We start from the raw sequence: 21,644 nt of genomic DNA, 5'->3' as shown, positions 1-21,644 counted from the left end.
GGGGCGCCAGCGCGGGCTCTGAGCCCGCCTTTGGCTTCTGCTCCCTCTGCAGAAGCCCTGGACCTCGTCCATGTCTCATCCTCGCGGGCCTCACTCGCTTATCCAGGCGTTTCCTGAGCACCGGAGCCTCTCGCTGGGGCAGTGAAACTAGAGCTCCACGCAAATCGATGGTTGAGTGGCTCCCAAGAGATGACACCAACACGGAGGGGGCCCGGGCGCCGGCTGGGGCAGGAGTGAGGGTCCAAGACCGGCAGAGGCCGAGCAAGCCACGGGGCAGGGAAGGCTGCACCGCCGGGCCGTCAGCGGGGGGCTGAGTCGGGACCAGGACAGGAGAGGCAGGGGCGGGGGGGGGGGGTTCCGTGGTGAGGGGGACGGTAGGCCTGCTGTGTGTCGGGCACTGGGCCAGCTCTATGTGCATTAGTGCCTCTCCCTACTATGGGGGAATTGGAGGCCCAGAGAGGGAGATTCACGTGTGTGAAACTGCACAGCTCGTTCGTGGGTGCGGGCGTGGCCTGAGCGACACCAAGCCCCAGCTCTCAACCCTTTCCTACACTGCCCCAGCAGAGGAGAGAGGACGCCCCGGAGGCCCCCCTGGGATGAGGAGGGCAGGGCTGGGGCGGAGAAGAGAAGGTGGGGGACCTGAGCTGGGGGCCGAGGGGGCTGACTTGGCCTCGCCGGGGCTCCCCGGGTCCTGGCGGGGGCATGCTCACCAGAACACATGGTCTTTGGTCACTCGCTCCTGCAGAAGAGTCCACTTCTTCCCCAGGTCAGACGATACGTAGAGCTTTAAGGCAGAAGGAGGAGAGAGAAAAGTTCGGTCGTGACATGAGGAGTGAGCCTCTCCTGAGAGCTGCATCACCCCTGGGTGATGACTGCCCCGGGGGAGGCTGGCCGGTCCTGTCCCACCTGGCGAGGACCTGTTGGGGGCAAGCCCTGTGCTCCAGGTGGGTACAGACCAGCCTCCGAGAGGCGGAAGGTCAGGCACGGGGGCTCCATAAAGGGCCAGTCTCGACCCCAGGCTGGCTGGTAGGAGCCCAGAGACAGGGGCAGAGGTCCCTGGAGGAGGTGTGTCTGAGTGCAGGCACCCAGGAGGGACCTGAATGTCCTTTATGCATGTGGGGCGGAGGGAGGGCGCTCTGGAGGAGGGAGCAGGAAAGGTGAGACGGTCAGTTCAGGACACAGCAGAGACGTCTGAAGCCTGGTTGGGGCCTTGACCACTACGGTAGCCCAGGGCCTGTGCTTGGGGTTTAATGCTCTGCGGTCGCTAACTTGAAGGACCTAATTTTTTTTTTTTTTTCGGTGCGCGGGCCTCTCACTGTCGTGGCCTCTCCCGTTGCGGAGCACAGGCTCCGGACGCGCAGCCTCAGCGGCCATGGCTCACGGGCCCAGCCGCTCCGCGGCATGTGGGATCTTCCCGGACCGGGGCACGAACCCGTGTCCCCTGCATCGGCAGGCGGACTCTCAACCACCACACCACCAGGGAAGCCCGAAAGACCTAATAATTTTATCTCTGAACTCGAGATCTGTGAGCAGAGCCGGATGGAGCAATGAGCTGGTGTGGGGCTCGGAGCCCGGGTTCCCGTGGCTCTGCCAGCGCCTCCAGGGCCGCTGCCGCCTTCCACCCGGGGTGGGGGTGCGCCTGGGCCTGGGGAGGGTCAAGCTTGGGTGGCCTTGCGCTGAGTCCTGAGGCCCTGGGAGCCTGGGAGGTCTGCGTCCACCCTGCCTGTGTCCCTGTGCACAGGGAGTATGATATTAATAGTTCATAAAGACACCGTGACAGCTGGAAAAAGACCATGGAAGAAAGGGTTTGTCCCAGTTGTTAAACGTTTCTCATTTTGCACTGGACCCTGTAAAGTACACAGCCAGCCCTGTCTGAGACCACCAGGCCGCTGGACACGATGAGGCTCTCAGGAGGGCTGAGGCCAGCTGCCGTGGGGCAGAGGCAGGGAGGCCCCAGGGAGGCCAGGCCTCGGTCCGGCCCTGGGCTGCAGGCTCATGGAGAGGAGGAAAGGGCTCCGGAAGGGACCTGTTTAGAGAGCTGAACAGGTCCTGGGAGGAGGGAAGGGGGAGGCCGCGTCTAGGGCTCTGACCTGGGGACCTCGGGTGGGGACAGAGCCTTGAACGAGCAGACTGGGCTTGGGAAATGCCTGCAGGGGCCACAGGGCAAGACCTGAAGGGGAGGGAGGGGACAGCTCTCTGGGGATCACAGGACAGGGCAGGGGGAGGAGTACCCACACTGGAGCACCCGCTCCATCCTGCACCAACCTCCACTGGGACTCAATAGCTCCATTTCTTTTCTTTTCTTTTTTTTCTATAAATTTATAAATTTTATTTTATTTATTTTTGGCTGCATTGGGTCTTTGTTGTTGCACGCGGGCTTTCTCTAGTTGCCGCGAGCAGGGGCTACTCTTTGTTGAGGTGCGCGGGCTTCTCACTGCGGTGGCTTCTCTTGTTGCAGAGCACGGGCTCCAGGCACGTGGGCTCAGTAGTTGTGGCACGCGGGCTCAGTAGTTGTGGCGCACGGGCTTAGTTGCTCCGCGGCATGTGGGATCTTCCCGGACCAGGGCTCGATCCTGTGTCTCCTGCATTGGCAGGTCGATTCTTAACCACTGCGCCGCCAGGGAAGCCCCTCAATAGCTGCATTTCTCAAACCAAGGCCCTGGGAGCCAGTGTGATGCGCAAGAGGTGGCCGTGATAGGTGTGAGCTTCCCCATCACAGCCCTGGTGCTTCCCCAGATGCGTCTCCATGCCCTGGAGGCCAAGAGAAGCCAAGTACAGCACAGGCTCCCCGGCCCAGAGCTCCGGGGCTGAGCCACACCCGGCCCTGCGTCTGCAAAGCTCGTGGTCCAGGAGGAGAAACGACAGACCCGAAGGCAAAGGATTGTCCCTGAGCACAGACACTTGCCAGACGCTGGGGGAGCAGGAGGGAGGATGGTGTCCAGGGCCCTGGGACAGCTCACACAGAAACACGTGTGCGAGCACCCCTACAATGCATACGTGTACTCACAGATATGCACACACGGAGACAGACACACAGAAGCCCACATGTGCACAGATACACGTATACACACAAGCTCACACACTCAAGCATATATACACAGGGAGACCCACAAGCGCACGTGCCACCCAGACACAGACATGCACGTGCTTACACACATGCACACAAACACAGAGACACAACTACGCGTGCACGCACCCACAGACACACACGCACACACACGAGCAAACACGTACTTTCACTTGCCCCCTGAACCCCCCCGTCCTCACTGGAGCCTGGTGGTAGGCAGGGAGCCGGCGCCTGTTGGGTCCTGGCCCCATGGGGCTGGAGCGTGCATACACACACGTACACACACACGCGCGCGCAGGTGGGATCCTGGCCCCCACATACCCCTCCCCTCCACTCCAGCCCGGGGGTGGCGGGGATGTCTGCAGCCTCTGTTCTGGGGGTAAACCGACATCCTGTTCTGCGCCTGTTGCCCTTCCGATGCCTTTGTGACAAACTCCCCGGGTTAGGGTCCCTCCATGAGCCATCTGCAGGCTCCTTGTTCCTCCCTGGACACCGCCTGTTGCCTGGTGTCAGTGCCTCATCGGGGTCGTGGGGATGTCTGCAGGCAGAGGAGGGCAGAGGCCCTTCCAGGGGGAGGGAGTTCCCGAGCACAGGCCTGGGAGCAGGAGGTAGGGGGGTGGGAGGTGCTCAGCAAACAGCAGGTGCTCAGCAAACAGCAAGTCGGCCTCCAGGTGCTGGGCCTCAGTCTGTGCAAAAGTGAGGCGCACAGCCAGGTGCTGAGGACGGGGCAGAGCTGTGACTTCACCTCTCAGGCGTGGGGAGTCAGGGAAGAGTTAAGCAGGTGGTGGCAGCTCTGCTCACGTGGTGGCCCTCTGTCTGCTCTATTTGGGAGGCTAATGGGATGGGGAGTGGTCCTTCTCCTGCTGGAGGAGGCCTGGCCTCCTCCTCCCTCTCCAGAATGGCTGGGCAGTCCCCAACGGCAACACGGAAACCCAGGCCCCTGTCTCCCAAGCTTGGGGCCGGCACACCTGGGCTCAGATCCCTGCCCTCCCTTCCTGGAGTCACCCAGGTGAACCTCGGCTTTTCTCAGCTGTAACATGGGTGACATCCTCCTTCAGGAGGGTTCAAGTGGGTCCCACGTGTCAGGACTTCAGGCAGGCAAGGCATGCGCTGAACTGGGGCTCTGACGCCCCTGGACTGAGCGTCGTGCCCACCGTCCTCCTAGACAGAGCTGCCCGGGGCGAGACGGAGACTGCAGATGTGAGTGTAACACTCCCTCTTGGCCCCGCAATGCTGTTCAGTCCCGCTCCTGCCCACATTGTCGCTCTGGGGTGTCCGAATCGCCTTTCCCCCTTGCCAACAGCAGCCCAGAAAACTACAGATTCCCCAGCTGCCTAGGAGAGAAATTTCAGGAAAACATTCTCTCCCTCGTCCCCGCGGCTGCGGGATTGCAGACCGGCCCCTGCGTGAGTGATTCCTCCTTGAACAGGTCATCTCCTAACCTCGGGGTCTTGTGAGAAGACTCCCCACTTCAGGATGGCTGTTCCCACCCATAAAAATCACCGAGAGCCTCTAGAAAGAGAGTCACTCTGAATAGTTGTCTGACTGACACTTTGTGGCCTGGTGACAATTGCATAACAGTTGTGTCCCTTTTTCTTAAACTTGGGAGTTTTCTTTGTTAAGCTCCTCTCCTCTGCTCTCATCTGCAGGGAGAAAACACTCAGGCTGCGAGATTTTCTTACTCAAAGAGGCTGAGAGTCTGCATCTCAGTCTGTCTTCCACCCGGTGCCAGCCGCTGCCCCCAGCTACCCCTCCAGGGCTCCCCAAACCCTGGCTACTTAGAGCCAGTGTCCCCTCCCCAAATCCCTCAAGCCCCAGGCTCCTGCTGTACTCAACTCTTGCTGTTTTCTCACGTGTGCACAGACTGAGGCCCAGCACCTGGAGGCCGACTTGCTGTTTGCTGAGCACCTGCTGTTTGCTGACCCACCTTTTTTCTCTCTCTTGCCTCTAGGCCTTGGCACATGTGGTTCCCTCTGCCTGGAACACCCCTCTTCCCCTCTCCCACCCCCCGGCCGACTCCTTCCTCTCAGGACAGTCTCACTTTACTCATCTGCAAATCGGGAGAGCACAGCTCATATCCTCAGGCGATAAGTGAATAAAAAGGAGTCTGAGGCCATCAGTCTCAGGATTATGTAACCTCCGGATTAACGGATAGCGTTATAGTTGCCATCACCACCGACACACTTGCCTTTATGACATCTGCCCCAGAACTTCATGAAGCCTTTCCAATTTGCTCTCATGGGAGGTGATCACATAACACACAACCAACTGCTGCAGAAATAGAACATTTCCGCTGAATAAAGGACAAACACCGGCAAATAAACACATCAGGGACATCCTAGTTACTGCAGCTAAAACCCGCACAGCAATGTCCTGGGGAAGGGTCGACTTCCTCTAGACCACTCCTCTAAGAAAAACAAAATGATCAGAAGATATTCTGATCTGACGTAAAGGTAAAACGATCAGAAGTGAGAACAAGGGAGAAATAAAGGGAAAGGAGGAGGGTGAAGTCAGAGGGAAGGTGCATTCCATTCACAGACATGTGTGCCATTAGGCCTCACACAATTATTAGAAGCATTGCAATTCCACCCGGCTTTCAGTGGTAGGTTGGGTATGATGGTTGGAACTCAGCATCCTTCCTTCCCTTGCTGTAGGGCACCTGGGCATACTGCAAAGGCTGAAAAGCTGAGATCCAACATTGCTCAGACTCCCTTGCAGCTAGAATTCTGGGTCAGATAGATGCGCGCATGCGAGGTTTGGAAGGGGCCATGGAGGCAGTTCCCTGCTGCCTTGGGCCATTTATTTTATTTTATTATATTGAAGTACAGTTGACGTACAATGTTGTGTTAGTTTCAGGTGTACAGCACAGTGATTCAGTTTTATATATATGCATATGTATATATGTATATATATATTCTTTTTCAGACTCTTTTCCCTTATAAAGGAATAGATTACAAAATATTATTACAAAATATCGAGTAGAGTTCCCTGTGCCATACAGTAGGGCCTTGTTGTTTATCTATTTTATATACAGTAGTGTGTATAGGTTAATCCCAGCCTCCTAACACATCCATAGGTTTGTTTTCTATGTCTGTGGCTCTGTTTCTGTTTTGTAAATAAGTTTATTTGTATCTATTTTTTTTTAGATTCCACACATAAGTGATGCCACATGGTATATGTCTTTCTCTGTCTGACTTACTTCACTTAGTATGATAATCTCCAGGTCCATGCATGTTGCTGCAAATGGCATTCTTTTTTTTTTTTTTAAACCCCACATTTGTTTATTTATATATTTTTGGCTGTGTTGGGTCTTCGTTTCCGTGCGAGGGCTTTCTCTAGTTGTGGCAAGCGGGGGCCACTCTTCATCGCGGTGCGCGGGCCTCTCACTATCGCGGCCTCTCTTGTTGCGGAGCACAGGCTCCAGACGCGCAGGCTCAGTAGTTGTGGCTCACGGGCCTAGTTGCTCCACGGCATGTGGGATCTACCCAGACCAGGGCTTGAACCCATGTCCCCTGCATTAGCAGGCAGATTCTCAACCACTGCGCCACCAGGGAAGCCCAAATGGCATTCTTTTATTCTTTTTTATGGCTGAGTAATATTCCATCCTATTGTATATATGTACCACATCATCTTTATCCATTCATCTGTCGATGGACATTTAAGTTGCTTCCATGTCTTGGCTATTGTGAATAGTGCTGCTATGAACATAGAGGGTGTATGTATCTTTCGAATAACAGTTTTCTCTGGATATATGCCCAGGAGTGGGATTGCTGGCTCATACAGTAACTCCGTTTTCCTGGCCAGCAAGTTCATGGGCTTGTGGTCGGAATCCGTCTTCCAGCTCTGTGGGGTGGAGGGGCAGATGTGGTGGAGGCAGCAGCTGGACAAATCTGTCTTTGTGGACGTTCCCAGGCAGTGTGGGCCGCAGCAGTGGTGATTTCAGATGCCTGGACTCCGGCCTCAGCTGCATGTTCTTGACCTTGGTGACCCCAGTGGAGCTCCCAATCCCCCAGCTTCCCCTGCTGGTCCAGCTTCACAGGCTTCTGGGAGGAGCCTTGGGAGTCTGGCCTGAAGCCGCACCTCTAGCCCTCCCAACAGTTTAGAGAGCACCCAACGCCTCACGCTAAATCCTTTTTCTGCTTAAAATACCCAGAGTGAGTTCTCTTTCCTGCCCTGAGCCTTGTCGAACACAACAGTCCGAGCAAAAAGGAACACACTCTGAGCTGTGAGGTTCTCACTGCGCACACAGCTGTTCTCATGATGACGGCACCCTCTCCTCGTCCCTTTTTTTAAAAGTTATTTTTAAATTAATTTATCTATTCTTAAACATTTATTGTACTTTTGGCTGCCTTGGGTCTTCGTTGCTGCGCACAGGTTTTCTCTAGTTGTGGCGAGCGGGGGCTACTCTTGGTTGTGCTGTGCGGGCTTCCCATCGCGGTGGCTTCTCTTGCTGCCAAGCACGGGCTCTAGGCGTGCAGGCTTCAGTAGTTGTGGCGCACGGGCTTAGTTGCTCCGTGGCATGTGGGATCTTCCCGGACCAGGGCTGGAACCCGTGTCCCCTGCGTTGGCAGGCGGATTCTTAACCACTGCGCCACCAGGGAAGCCCAAGACTCATCCCTTCTTAAGAGAGCTCTTGCCCGCCCCACCCCACCCCCTTGATAGCACTCCTCCTCCTTTTCAGCCTATATAAACGCAAACACGGCTTCATTTGGGCTGGAGGATTGCAGGGGTTCATTTTTCTTTCTTGCCTTGTGCGATCATCTTTGTGGTTCTGAAGTTGTATTAAAAAGTAAACTTACATCCTGACTCATTCTCTAAGCCCCTGTTCAACCCCCCTCCTCCAGGAAGGCTTCCCTGATTGGCCATCCAAGGTGTCTTGTCTCCTCTACTAAGTTTCTGGAAGGCAGTCTCAGGCTCAGGCCAATTTCTCACAGTGCTGGGAAGCAGAGGAAGTTCTCGATGGGAAGCAGAATAAAACATGAGTGGGTCTATTGATGTTTTAGAGGTAAGTGCCCCGGGCTCTGCCTGTGAGCAGGTCTGAGGTCTGAGCAGAGGGGAACAGGCTGGTCAGTTTCGTGCCAGGGGTCCCCAGCGAGCTGGCGTGGGGAGGGATTGCCCAGCTCTCACATCCTTTTGATCCCAGGAGCCTGATGCAATTTGCTGAACCTTGAAAGAAAAAACCCACTGCATTCAGCTCTCACCCAAGGAAGCTGTCCAGGCTCCAAATAAGGTAGCCTCAGAGCACCCCAAATTCTAATGACACAGTAAAGGAGGGAACTAGAAGTAGGGAGACAGGGCAGTCTGAGGGGCGGAAGGACAGTCTTTGCTAGAGGAAGGGGTAGGCATCTGGGAGGAAAAGGAAGGGGAGGGAATAGAAGAGAGCGTTTGCTTTTGTAAAAATCTGCAGGTCCTTGTGAGTGAGACATTTAGGTCCAGCCTGTGGACTCTGGGTTTGGCATATGACTTGCTTTGCCCAGCGGGAAAGGATGTGATGTTTTCCAGGTCAAAGCAGACACACGGAGGTTCTCATGCGGTTTTGGCTGCCCCTCGGAGCCTCTGCCCTCCATCATGAGAACGGCATGTCTGCAAGTAACCGCTGGTTCCAGAGCGAGAGACCTGAAACCTGCCAGGAGGCACGCCTGTCTAGTCAGTCCCAAGCGAGCCCGGCAGGACCCCCGCTGACTCGCAGATGCAAGAATAAGAAAGAATGCTTGCTGTTGTGGCCACTGAGGTTTGGGGCTGTGTGTTACTCAGCATTATAGCAGCAGATGCCTACCTATCACACCAGGTCTGTTGGCGTCAAAGTCAGTGTTGTCCGACCAACCATCCTGCTGAAACCATAATGCCTAAAAAAACAGCCCTGCTGTCACTGTTATTAATGTCCTCAAATTCCTCATTCCTTTTACAACCACAGTGAAACCTTTCTTCCCTCTTTTTCCTTTCCTCATAGTCACAGAAAAGACCCAAAGAAAATAACTGAGATTTCAGCTCCATTAATGTTTCAGGGCCCCATGAATTAAAGAGCAATTGGAATGCAGTCAGTCTCTGTGGGAAAATAAGTCTCTGTGACTGTGCTTTAGTCTAAACACATGGAAGGCTAAGTAGCACGATTAATACCCAGAACACACGCTGCTCCAAAGGAAAGCACCCGGAGCAGAGGCCGCCTGTGAGGCCAGGGGATTTCAGGGACATCCTGAAATTCAGTCGGTTTGCAAGGACCAGACCTTGGCACAAGACTTGCTTTGGCCAGTGATGTGTGAGTGGGTGTGATGTATTCCAGGTCAAAGCAGATACACGAAACTGAGGACCAGCGAGGAGGCCAGGTCCTGTAGACAGCCACGGCTCAGGCCAGCCAGGAGCCTCCATGTGGAGGTCCCTGACCTGGGTGATCCCTGATGGTAGAAATTCATTCATTCATTCATTCATCCATTCATCCACCCATCCCCCCATGCATCCATCCATCCATCATCCTTCCATCCATCCATCCACACGTCCATCCACCATCCTTCCATCCATCCACCATCCTTCCACCATCCTTCCATCCATCCACCATCCATCCATCCATCCACCATCCTTCCATCCATCCACCATCCTTCCATCCATCCACCATCCTTCCATCCATCCACCATCCGTCCACCATCCTTCCATCCATCCACACATCCATCCACCATCCTTCCATCCATCCACCATCCTTCCATCCATCCACCATCCATCCACCATCCTTCCATCCATCCACCATCCTTCCATCCATCCACCATCCTTCCACCATCCTTCCATCCATCCACCATCCATCCACCATCCTTCCATCCATCCACCATCCATCCACCATCCTTCCATCCATCCACCATCCTTCCATCCATCCACCATCCATCCACCATCCTTCCATCCATCCACCATCCTTCCATCCATCCACCATCCATCCACCATCCTTCCATCCATCCACCATCCATCCACCATCCTTCCATCCATCCACACATCCATCCACCATCCTTCCATCCATCCATCCAATATTTTCAGCCAGGTACTTGAGGTAAAATGGTGAAAAAAACCAGGCATAGCCCTCCCCTCAAACAGCTGGCCCCAAGCGCGCGTGTTCGGCGCGGACAATAATTAACTAGTGGCACAAATACGTAATTACCGTCCTGGGAAAGAGAGGCACTGGAATCCGGGAGAGTGTGGCACCGTGGGTCCCAAGCAGGCCTGGGGGCTGTCGAGGAAGCGCCCGATCTGGACAGCTTCCATCTAGCCCAGACCCGGCTCTGCCTTCTCCACCTTTGTCCAACCCTGGGGGCTTGCCCTGTGTAGACGGCATCCACAGGCTCCTTCTCTCTGGCTTCTGGTGGGACTCAGACCACGGGAGGCACCAGCAGAAGACCGGAGGGCAGGAGGGGAGAGAGCTGGGTACCGTGACTCCTGTTCTCCGACTGCCCAGCCGCAGTTCCTAGGGGTGGAGCGACCCTCTCCTGGACCAGCCTCCTCCTTGCCCGTTCCTTATGGCTCTGGGGACCTGGCCTCCTACTGGGCAAGGTGGTTGGCTGAAAAAGGCCCCCCCAAAACATCCACGTCATAAGCCCTGGAACCTGTGCGTGGGACCAGATGGAGGAAAATAAAGACTCTGCGGGTGTGATTCAGTGAAGATGTTTAGTTGGGAAGATTATCCTGGGTCACACACGCGCGCGGCAACCTGAAGATGCAGCTGGAAGGGTTGAAGACGCTGCCTTAGGAGATCCGAGTGACCCCTCCACACGCCACAGAATTCCAGAGACTGGGAGAGGCAAGGGAGGGATCCCCCCAGAGCCTCCAGAGGGAGCGGGGGCCCACAGACACCTTGGTGTTCGCCCCACGAAGCTGATTTTGGGCCTTTGGTCTCCGAAACTGTGAGAGAATACATTTCTATTGTATTGTGGTCCTTTCTTACAGTGGCCGCAGGAAACCGACACAGGCCTTTCCTACAGCTAGGGGGGCCCCTCCTCCACGGGCCCTCAGCAAGCTCCCCGCTCAGCCCCAGGGTGTCTCCTAGCCCACCCACGCTGGCCCTGGAGAGAGCCCCCCATTACGCTCTCCTCTGTCGCCCTGTGAACGTGCCCTGTGTTCCTGGGGCCCTGCTGCTCTGCGCCTCAGAGGAGGGGACGCTGCTCTGGGGTCTGAAGGACGATACACTCTCATGGTGGTGGTGGAAGAGGCCTCCAGGCTGAGGGGAGGGCCTGGCGTGGGAGGGTGCGTGGAATGTTCTGGAAGTAGAGGAAGGCCCTGTGGCTGGAGTGCAGAGAGAGGGGGACAGAGTGGAAGGGTCCTCATGATCACCCACTATCTATCGACCGGCTCTCGGGCCCATGTGTGCCAAGTGCGCCGCTCACCTCCCCCGCTCGGTTCTCCTGCAAAGCCTCGAGCTGCTGGTGGCGTCCGACCACACGGCCCAGGGGAGAAGGGCATGATGGGGGTCCCGGGCCCCACGTGACGGAAAGGCTCCAGGCCTGCTTACCTTGCCCTCCCGGGTGTAGGCCAGCACCTTGTCCTCTACCCGAGGGTGGAAGATGAACGTTTCCACGGAGAAGGGGATGAGCTGCTTCTGGAAGGTGGCGCCCTCGTCCGTGCTAAGGAAGAGGCTCTGGTCCCGGTCGCTGAGAGCGGAGCTCACGAGGATGATCTGAAACACATGGTGGGGCGTGAGGCCTCCCCGTGGAGATCAGGCGGTGCGCCCACAAGCCAAGGGCTGCTGGAGCTGCCAGAAGCCGGGAGGGGGCCTGGAATGGGTTCCCCGCAGCCCCGAGAGGGGACCAGCCCTGCCGACACCTGGCTTCGGATTTCCGGCCTCCAGAACCGAGACGACAGATTCCTGTGGTTCGCAGCCTCACCTGTGGTACTTTGGTACGGCCGCCCCAGCACACTGACCTGCCCGGCCGACAGCTCTACAGTGGGGAGGGCTTACTGTCAAGTACACCCAGGAGGCAGGGGCCATCTGGGAGGCTGCCTCGCCCTGCGGTCACTTGGTGGAATGACAGGGCCCCTCGGAGGGACACGGAGAGCTCCTGTGGCCCTGGTGCCAGAGAAGGTCGACCGGCCGGGTGGGCTGCAACAGTGCCAGGGGCACCAGCACGCGGGGTGGGGGGGCCGCGAGCCGCGTGGTTCACCCTCCAGCGCTGGGGCCCCGACTCCCACCTCCAGCATCATCAGAAGGTCCGTTCCCCACACAGGAAGCCAGGGGTCTCCTACACATGGGCCTTGTAGAAACTTCATGGCTCCTGGGAGCCCCAAGGAGACACCAACCCCCCTGTCAGGGTCCCCAGGCCCTTCCTGGACCGGCCTCCCTCCCAGCCTCCACTTGCACCCTGGCCATGCTCAGCATGGGCCACAGCCCCACCCTGGGGTGGGCCTTCCTCAACCCAGGCTGGGCTGAGCTCCTGCCACAAGGCTGCTGGGGACCCAGGACTTGCCCATCACACGTTCACCCCATTTCATGGAAGCGGCCTCCTCGCCAGGGACTGAGGCCCTGTTGGGCCAGGGGCCATGTCTGTGGAGGTCACTACTGACCCCCTCCCCAGCCCACCCCTGCAGGGCCTGGGCACTCCAGCAGTCAGATGAATGAATGAGGGAATGAGGGGATGAGTGAATGAACCATGTGTGCTGGTGGAGTAGGGGGCTGGGGGCACACACTCCATCTCCAGATAACCCAGTTCAAATCCATGTCTCTGTGACCAAACACCCTCTGTGCCTCAGTTTCCTTGTCCACAAAATGGGTGGCTTTCCCCGGGAGGGCGTGGGGCAATGAGATGCCCCCCCAGGATGGCCTTCCTCAACCTCCGACACTGCTCTAGAAGACAATTAAACACAGAGAGCACCAATCAAGGAACTGCACAAAACTCCTGTCTCGTGTGAACAAATGATAACCCAGTGTGTTCTTTCTTTCCAGGGAAACCTAATGAGCTCCCCAGGGGCGGTCATTCATCTCCTCCAGCACGAAAGCCTTCTGTCCCCAGAAAACGGCGGGTCGTGGAGCCTGATTCCTGCAAAGATGTGCTCGGAGATGTTCCTCATGGTGTGATTTACATGCGGGAAACATGGGGCGGGGGAGAATGGTCAGGGGAGCCAGAGAGCGTGTACAGATGTTGACAGAGAATGTTTAGTGGCAAGAGAGCTCATGCACACGTGACGTTTAAAAAGCAGGGCACAAAGTTATAAGCGAGTCTAATTTCTGTACATTTAACACTGACAAAATTGTAAGGAAGTATATCATAATTTTGTCAATGGTAGGTGTATAAAGGTAAGTATAATTTTATCAGTGGAAAATGCATAGAAAGAAGAATGGAAGGATGATTATTCTGCCATAATAAAGGATGAAACTTACCATTTGTGACAACATGGATGGACGTTAAGGACGTTATGCTAAGTAAAATAAATCAGAAGGAGAAAGCAAGTACCGTGTGATCTCACTTATGTATGGAATCTAAAAGGAAAAAGGAAAAAAAAAAACCAAGCTCATAGATACAGAGAACAGACTGGTGGGGGGAGGAGGGTGGGCAAAACGGGTGAAGGGGATCAAAAGGTACAAACGTCCAGTTATAAGATAAATAAGTATGGCACGGTTGGTATAATCAATAAAACTATACTGCATATTTGAAAGTGGCTATGAGAGTAGATCTTAAAAGTTCTCATCAGAAGAAAAATAATTCTGTAACTATGGTGACAGATGTCAACTGGACTTATTGTGATCATTTCACAAGACAAACATCGAATTATTATGTTGCACGCCTGAAACTAAGATAATGTCGTATGTCAATTACATCTTCATTTAAAAAAGAGAATGGAAAGAAACACAGGGGGATGTTAATAGTGGTGGGTTTAGAAGGACTTTTTAAACATTTTTAAATAAACTTTTTAGTTTAGAATAGTTTTAGATTTACAGAAAAGTTGCAAAGATAGCACAGAGAGTTCCCACGTGACACACACCCCGCTTCCTCTTTCATGAACAGCTGACGTCAGGATCATACATCCGTCACCACTAAGGACCCAACCATCGATACATTGGTCTCATCTAAACTACACGCTACATTTCACCCGTTTTTCCACCAGCGTCTTTTTCTGTCCCTGCTCCAGGTTCCCACGTGACGACATTAGTTGTCATGTCTCCTCCGGCTCTTCCGGGTGGTGACAGTTTCTCAGGCTTTCTTTGCTGTTAATGACATGGCAGCTTTGAGGACTGGCTGGCGGTTTTGCAGTAGACCCTCCCCATTTGGGTCTGTTTGATATTTTTCTTGTGCTGATGCCGTGGTTCTGAGTTTTGGGGGGGAAAGGAGCAAAAGGAGGGGTGCCTCCCTCGTTGCAGTGCACGTGCAGTGGACATGACCTGGCCAGGTGGCAGTGGCCAGGCGTCTCCCTGTAACGTTTACTCCATTCCTCCCTGCTTCCATCCTGTCCCTTTGGGAGGAAGTCGTCTTGCGCAGCCCACACCTGGGGGCGGGGGAGGGGAGAGGCAGGCGGCCCTCCTGGAGGGTGGAGTAGCTATATACATTATATGGAATTCTTCCGCCTGGGAGATTTGTCTTTTCTCCCCCATTTATTTACTTATTCAATCATGTATTTATATCACTATGAACCCACAAATATTTAGTTTATGCTTTGAGTTGTATTTCAATAATATTTTCTTTTTTTTTTTTTTTTTGCGGTACGCGGTCCTCTCACTGCTGTGGCCCCCGCCGCTGCGGAGCACAGGCTCCGGAAGCGCAGGCTCAGCGGCCATGGCTCACGGGCCCAGCCGCTCCGCGGCACGCGGGATCCTCCCGGACCGGGGCGCGAACCCGGGTCCCCTGCATCGGCAGGCGGACTCCCAACCACTGCGCCACCAGGGAAGCCAATAATATTTTCTTATTTTGCTGCCCAGATAGGTCCAGCTCTGGCTACTGGGAGGTCTTTTGGGGTCCTGTGTCTCCTTTGACATCGTCCTTCAACTCCTAAATGTTCTGCACAGCACCTGGCTTCCCTGGATAATCAGGAAAAATGAAATAAATCACCAAGACTCCTTCCACATCTTTCCCGGATACAGCACGGTTCATTCAGTGTCCACTGGGCACTCTCGGCCTGGCTCTGCGCCCCACCCCAGGGCAGCAGCTCTCACGCCCGGCTCCATCCGGGCCGTCTGGCCAGGGAAGCTCATTAAAGCACTCTGCTCGTGATGCATTTTCCACAATGTTTTTACAATACAACTATTTGCTTATTTACCTCCCCCACTAGACTGTGCCCCCTGATCTCAGAGGTAGGGAATCTTTTGGTTTCTCCAGCAGCCTGCACAGGCCTGACCCCAAGCTGTAGGTCAACCAAGCCCTGCTGGATACACGAAGGAATGCACGCATGCATGCATGCATGCATGAGCAATTCCAGCTCAGTTTGTGACTCTAAGAGAACTGTTTGTTTGTTTTTCTCCTCTGGGAGGAAAACATCCTTAGGGATATTTAAGTAGCCTGGAGAGCAGAAGGCATAAGTAATCTCATTCACTTATTCCTGTTCACCACTCCAAGCTTCACACAGCAATGAAGGCTCATTCGTTCGTGCATTCATTCATTCTTCCACAGCTGCTAAAACTGCAAGGTCAAGCAAGGATTTAGGTATGCACAGGGCTTTACGGGAGCAGAGCAGGGGGAAAATACCATCCAGGTGCAGAACAAAAGGAAGGGCTTCCTGGAGGAGGTGATACCCAGACGAGCCTTGAAGAACGAATGGAAAATTGATCCAGACCCAGGGGAGGGTGCTTCAGCCAGGGAGGACAGCATAACCAAAGGCAAACAGGCGGCATCCCAGCTGAGACCATTCACATCCTGACCACCTTTGTGTGTCTTGTCCCCTGTGGCTGGAATGCCCAGCAGGATCAACACACCCCCAACATCACCACTGGTAATTCAGAATCGGATTTTAAAATCTCAGAGCGTCACAAAATCCAAGTGTGATGATGAAAATGGTTTCTTTGAAATTTTCTGAGCCCTGAATTCTGGGCAACTTCAACAAAACTGAATGTTTCTCATTTATTTTTGGCGTCCCTGCTTTGCCAGTGTCCCCAGCATGAGTTTAGCCTGTTTTTATGATGGGACATCTTCCCCCTTTTATCTGCTTATCAAACGCCTCCTCATCCACAGAGGCACCTTTAGAAGGTCACCTCCTCCAGGAAGCCTTCTGTGATACACATCCTCCAACAGAGTTTTTCTCATGCCTCCTCTGCCCCTTCCCCCAGCATCTTGTACATTCATTTGCTCCAGCCCAACATTCCTAGGGTTCTCCGCAGGGAACCCTCGGAGAGCCTGCCTTTCCCTCCAGGTGGGGAGGCTGTGCAGCCTGGCAGGGCCCAGGTCCTCATCATTGCCATCCAGGCCGGAGCATGGGACCTGGTCCAAGAAATGGGTGTTGGTTTTCCCACACAGAATGAGGGCTCTAGGTACCGGGTCACCTCTCCACGAAAGCCCCCAGTTACAGCCAAGGCCCTACCCGTGGTGGCAACTGAGGCGGAAGGAAAAAGAACCTGAGGAAGTGATTCTGGCCGGGGGCCCAGCAATCCGTGGTTGTGGGCTATTTTTGGCCTCAGAGTGGGACAAGCCAGGAAAGACGGGGGAAGGAAAAAGTGCTGACAAGGAAAGGATTATTGGAGCAAAGAAAACAAAGCAATTAGCATCGTGCAGAGAGGAGGCCGGCAGATTGCTCTCCCAAATTGGGAACCGGACTACTTTAAATGGTGTATTTTCACTGCTTACTATTGTGGGGAAACATATGGCGCCCGAGCTAGGTTCTGGGGGCCCTTGAGGCTGGGTGTCTCAAAATCAGAGGCAACACAGTTGCAGACAAATATTTGATAGATTCATTGGACTAATGGCCAGCCCACCTGAAGCATGAGTTCCAGGGTTTAATCTGCCAGGCCAAGGACAAATGCAAAGGCGGGGCTCCTTGTTCAAAAGGAATTTCAAGATGGTGCCAGTGGAGCATCACACCAAGCACAGGTCCTCCTGCGATGGCCTAGGTCACACACCCATAAAGTGGGCTCTTTCCAAAGCCACTCAGTTAATAAACTCTGGGACCAGGAGTAGCAGCCTCCCTGGCACCTGTTAGGAACACAGTGTCTTGGCCCCATCCGGACCTGCAGGATCAGGGTCTGCATTTTCTCATGGCCCCCGGTGAGCTCTGAGCGCCCTCCCCTTGTCCGCGGGGGAGCTGCTTTCAGCCGCAGCTCCTGCTGGGTTCAGCCCTGTGTCCATTAGCTGTGCAACTCCGAGCACGCCGGTGGACCTGGCCTCTGCTCCCCACCAAGAGACGAAGTAATAACCATTGTGAACTAGAGCCCTGTTCTCGGGATTTTACTCCTCCCGGCCCTGCTCTCAGCCACGCTGATGGTGTCCTGCAGGATGGGGGTGCCCATGATGGCCCCGGGAGTCCAGGCCGCGCTGCTCATGGAACACGTAGCCCACAGCAGAGGCCTGGTTGGACGGGAGCAGTGCAGGCTCTGGAGGCCCATGGAGCTGGGCTTCAGCCCTCCTTTGCTCCTGTGAGCTGTGCAACCTTAGGAAAATTACTTCACGTCTCTGAGCTGCAACGTCTTGCTCTGTAAAATGAAGATAGGAATTACCATGGCAGAAGCGAGTTGAGAGTTAAAGGAAACAAAGTATATAACAGACTCCCCCGGCGGTCTGGTGGTTAAGACTCTGTGCTTCCACTACAGGGGGCAGGGGTTTGATCCCTGGTCAGGGAACGAAGATCCTGCATGCCATGCAGTGGGGCAAAAACAAAACCCACAAAGGGCTTCCCTGGTGGTGCAGTGGTTGAGAGTCCGCCTGCCGATGCAGGGGACGCGGGTTCATGCCCAGGTCCGGGAAGATCCCACATGCCTCCAGGAGAGGCCACAGCAGTGAGAGGCCGGCGTACCGCAAAAACAAAAACAAAAACAAAAAAAACCAGATCGGCTTAGCTCTTTCAGCTGGGATGTGCTGGGTGGGAAGCCTGCAAAGTGGCCGGGGCTCGGATGCCTGGTAATTAACAACCCTTCTGTTATTTCCCATCCAAGCCTGGCAGCCAGCCCCAGGGCCCTGCCAGCATCTGGTTGGAGAGATGCAGGAAGTACTAGCAGGGCAGCTCTGAGGCAGTGTAGAGGTGACGGGCAGGGGCAGGTGAGGGGTGGAGTGCATCGCTTCCTGCGCTTAATACTCACAGCACACCTGCTAAGTAGGTGCGACCATCCCCATTTCTCAGATGGGGAAGCTGAGGCCAGACAGCCCTTGTGGGTTCACACCCAGCTCTTCCCTGTGTCCCTCATCGGCATCATGTCATGGCCAGTGATGTGACTGCCTCGGCCCGGAATGTAGCAACACGGGGATCCTGATGCAACAGACCTGGGAGGGTCCAGACAGATTCCCCCCACTCCCATCCCCAAGACTGTTAGGCATGGCTTCCAGACGTCTGCAGGTCCGTCCCGAGTTTGGGGGATGATTTCTGACCACATGAAGGGGCAGAGGAGGGCGGGGGGCAGCGGGGGGAGTGCCTTTCTCGTCCCCTTCATCTTTGCTGCCTCTCCTTGGTCCACCATCCTATTCTTTAAGACGATTCACTGACTCACGCAGCTGGGAGATGAACCTCACAGGATCCTTGCCCCGGAGGAGCTAATAGCAGACAAGGGAAGTCATTTACCGGTGTGAGCAGTGCCCTGGGACAGGGGACCCCGAGAAGGGAGGCCCCTCCCCCAGGCGGGACTGGAGGAGAGGAGAGGCCGTCTGGAAAGTTTCCCCGAAGGTGAGCTGCACGCTCCGGCGGGAAGACTGCGTGAGATGCCCACGTGGGCCTCCTGTCTCCCTCTTGGCCAGGTCGGGAGACCTGCCTGAACCTGGCACCCTGGACGCCCTAACGGGACCCTTCAACGCGGGCCTGACCCTCCCTGCGTGCCCGGATCACGTGCACCTGGCCTCCTGCTTGGACCTGCCTGCACGAACCAGGTGCCAAGTCACCTTCCCTGGTCCCCTGCTGGGCTTCTGACCCATCTCCTCCAAAAGGCGGTGCCAACGTGCCAGTCTGCCTCGCAGCAAAGCTCATGCAAATCATAGCTGTGGAACCTCCGAGTTAAAAAAGGAAAGCAAACAGCGCCCAGAGACTACTTCTCACCTCCGCCAGGGCTCGGGCTGAATGCGCCACGGATCTCCGCTTTCCATTCAGACTCTTTATCGAGGAGAGGATTTGCTTTTAATCTTCTCTTTACCAAGGCGAGCCCTAAAAGGGTTCCCTCCCCACCCCTGGGGATGGGTGTCATCTGGAATTACCTTTCTATTTGAAACCCAATCGCCCGGTCTCTTCCTTGCCAGACAGATGTGCCCAGCTGGGGACACAGAAAACTTGGCTTTGACGCCAGGAGAGGCAGACAGTGGAGACAAACAAAGGCAGCAGCACCCACCCCCGGGGCTCAAATTAGAATCTGCGCGGCGCGTCTTAGACACGCCGGTGTGAGTCACGATGAGCAAAAATAACTCTCCTACCCGCTGCTTCATTCTTGCGGATGAATGCATCTCGCTGGGCTACTCAGCACAAACGCAGATCAGCTACCCAGAGCTTTAGGAGAAAATCACTCCCTGCGATGGTTTCCGGTCTGAGTAGCCATAAGCAGAGGAGAAGCCACAGGATATGAGTCTGACGGAGATGCGGCTTTGCTCAGTGACCTTGGGCGAGTCACCCTCCTCACCTTGAAACTGGAGGCAATCCTCTCTCTGGGTAGAGGTTCCAAATTAGGCACAGCATGCGAAACTGCTGCGGAAACAGAAGGGCTCTTCACTACTTTTGTGCTTCCTTAAACCAGAAAGGTCTGTTCTTGAAGACCTTACGGATAACGGGGATAGACGTGCACGCAGGCGTGCGGTATCGTGTCCCTGCTTGAAACACCTCAGGGCCTCTCCTGCCCCTGCTCCTGAGTCTGGCATTCACGCCCCCCTCCCATGAGCTCACCCTGCTGACCTGACCTCCACACGGCCCGGGGCCAGCCACCCCGGCCTGCTTCCAAGTCCCCAGATGTCTGCTGCGCCCTCACACTCCCTTGGCCTGGAAGCCCTGGCTCTCTCCCTCTGACTGCAATGAGGCCTGGAGGGGGCAGGCCAGAGACTGATTTGGAGGCCACGGGGCTCACCCAGGTGAGAGAACCTGGTGACCTGGACTGGGGCAGAGGTCATGGAGAGGAGAGGGCGGGTGTCCATGACATTTCATTGTCGGAGTTCAGCGGGTTTGGTGAGGAGGAAAGAGACGGAGAAATAAGGAGAACACACCTAGGTTTTCAGCTTGGGCAAGCGTGGGGAGGGAGGTACCGTGGATGGAGATGAGGACACAGGAGGGAGAGCCGGCTTAGGGGAGATGAAGAGGAGGCCAGTTTGAGCCTCACGCTGGAGCTGAGCCTCCCGAGGGTCACGCAGGTGGAGGGAGGGGCTCGGGAGGTTGGGATATGGGGTGAGCTCTGCAGAGAAATCTGCACTGGGGTAGGCGTTCGGGGTAGGTGCACAGACATGTGACTCATGGTCCTGGGAGTGCATGAGTTCCCCTAGGGGCTGCGTAAAGTGAGAAAAGAACTGACCTGGGCTGGGGACCAGAAGGAACCCCACAGAGAGTGTGGAGGGGCAGCTGGAGGGGGGGATCTTCTGAGGGCCAATGGGTGGGCAGGGAGATTCCGTCTGCCACTGCCCCATCCCCTCCTCCTGCAGTCTCACCTGGGGCTGCCAGCACGCACAGATCTCCCTGCTTGTCCCCCTGGGCCCTCGGTCCCGTGTGACTGGCCCTGATGGGCTTTGCTTCACACCTGCCATCCCTCCGTCACTTCGCTCCTGCCAGCCTGGCCTCAGACTGTTCCCGTTCCACGGTCTGGCTCCAGGGGGGCCCTTTCCAGAGGCTTCGGGGCCGCTTCCTTCTTCATTCAGCTCCAAGACCACCTTCTAACTCGGCTGTTCCTGAGATCCCATGGTCTAAATAGGTCCTGACACCAGGGTGCCCTTTGACTGTCTTAAAAGCAATTATTAACACTTTCCAGAAACATCCATCTGCATTATTTTGTAAGTTGTGGCAAATATACAGAATGTGAAATTTACTATGTTAATCACTCTGTCGAGCAGACAGTTCAGTGACATTTGCATCTTTTACACGGTTGTACCATCGTCACCACGTTCCGTCTCCAGAGCTTTTCCATCCTCCCAAACAGAAACTCTGTCCCCGCGAAACGCTAACTCCTCGCCCTCTCCTTGCACATTCTCGTGTCCACTTTCTTCCCGGCCAGGTCCCACACACACCCCGCCGTCAGGGAACACACGCGTCTTGCCCATTGCTGAGTCCCAAGCCCTCAGGTGGCACAGAGTAGGTGCTCTGACATCATCTCCTGATCGCTGTGGATGGAACGTATTTACGTCTCATTTTGCACAAAAGTTTAACGTATAAGGGAAGGCATTCTGTCTGTGCTGATACTCAGGCCATCTCAGCCCTGCCCAGCCACCCCTGAGCCCAGGAGCTGGACGCGCGGAGACCACATTCCCGGCCTCCCCAGTGGGCGGCCTTCACCTGACAGCCAGTAAGACGAGGAAGCCGTAGGCCTCCA

General features: G+C 55.3%; 1 protein-coding gene across 1 annotated transcript in view; it reads right to left on the bottom strand.

Moving 5' to 3' along the window:
• The window catches only part of SORCS2 (sortilin related VPS10 domain containing receptor 2), a 476,773-nt gene that overhangs the window by 78,721 nt on the left and 376,408 nt on the right, over positions 1–21,644 (bottom strand). The window contains exons 4-5 of the mRNA XM_060011880.1: positions 11,550–11,714; positions 711–784 (exon numbers count right to left, since the gene is read on the bottom strand). Coding sequence (XP_059867863.1) covers positions 711–784; positions 11,550–11,714 — 239 coding nt within the window. The remainder of the gene's footprint in view (positions 1–710; positions 785–11,549; positions 11,715–21,644) is intronic.

The sequence above is a fragment of the Delphinus delphis genome, chromosome 5 (genome assembly GCF_949987515.2).
Source record: "Delphinus delphis chromosome 5, mDelDel1.2, whole genome shotgun sequence".
Lineage (NCBI taxonomy): Eukaryota > Metazoa > Chordata > Mammalia > Artiodactyla > Delphinidae > Delphinus > Delphinus delphis.
Note: the sequence above shows the minus strand (reverse complement) of the source record. Positions and strands in the feature narration are given on the sequence as shown.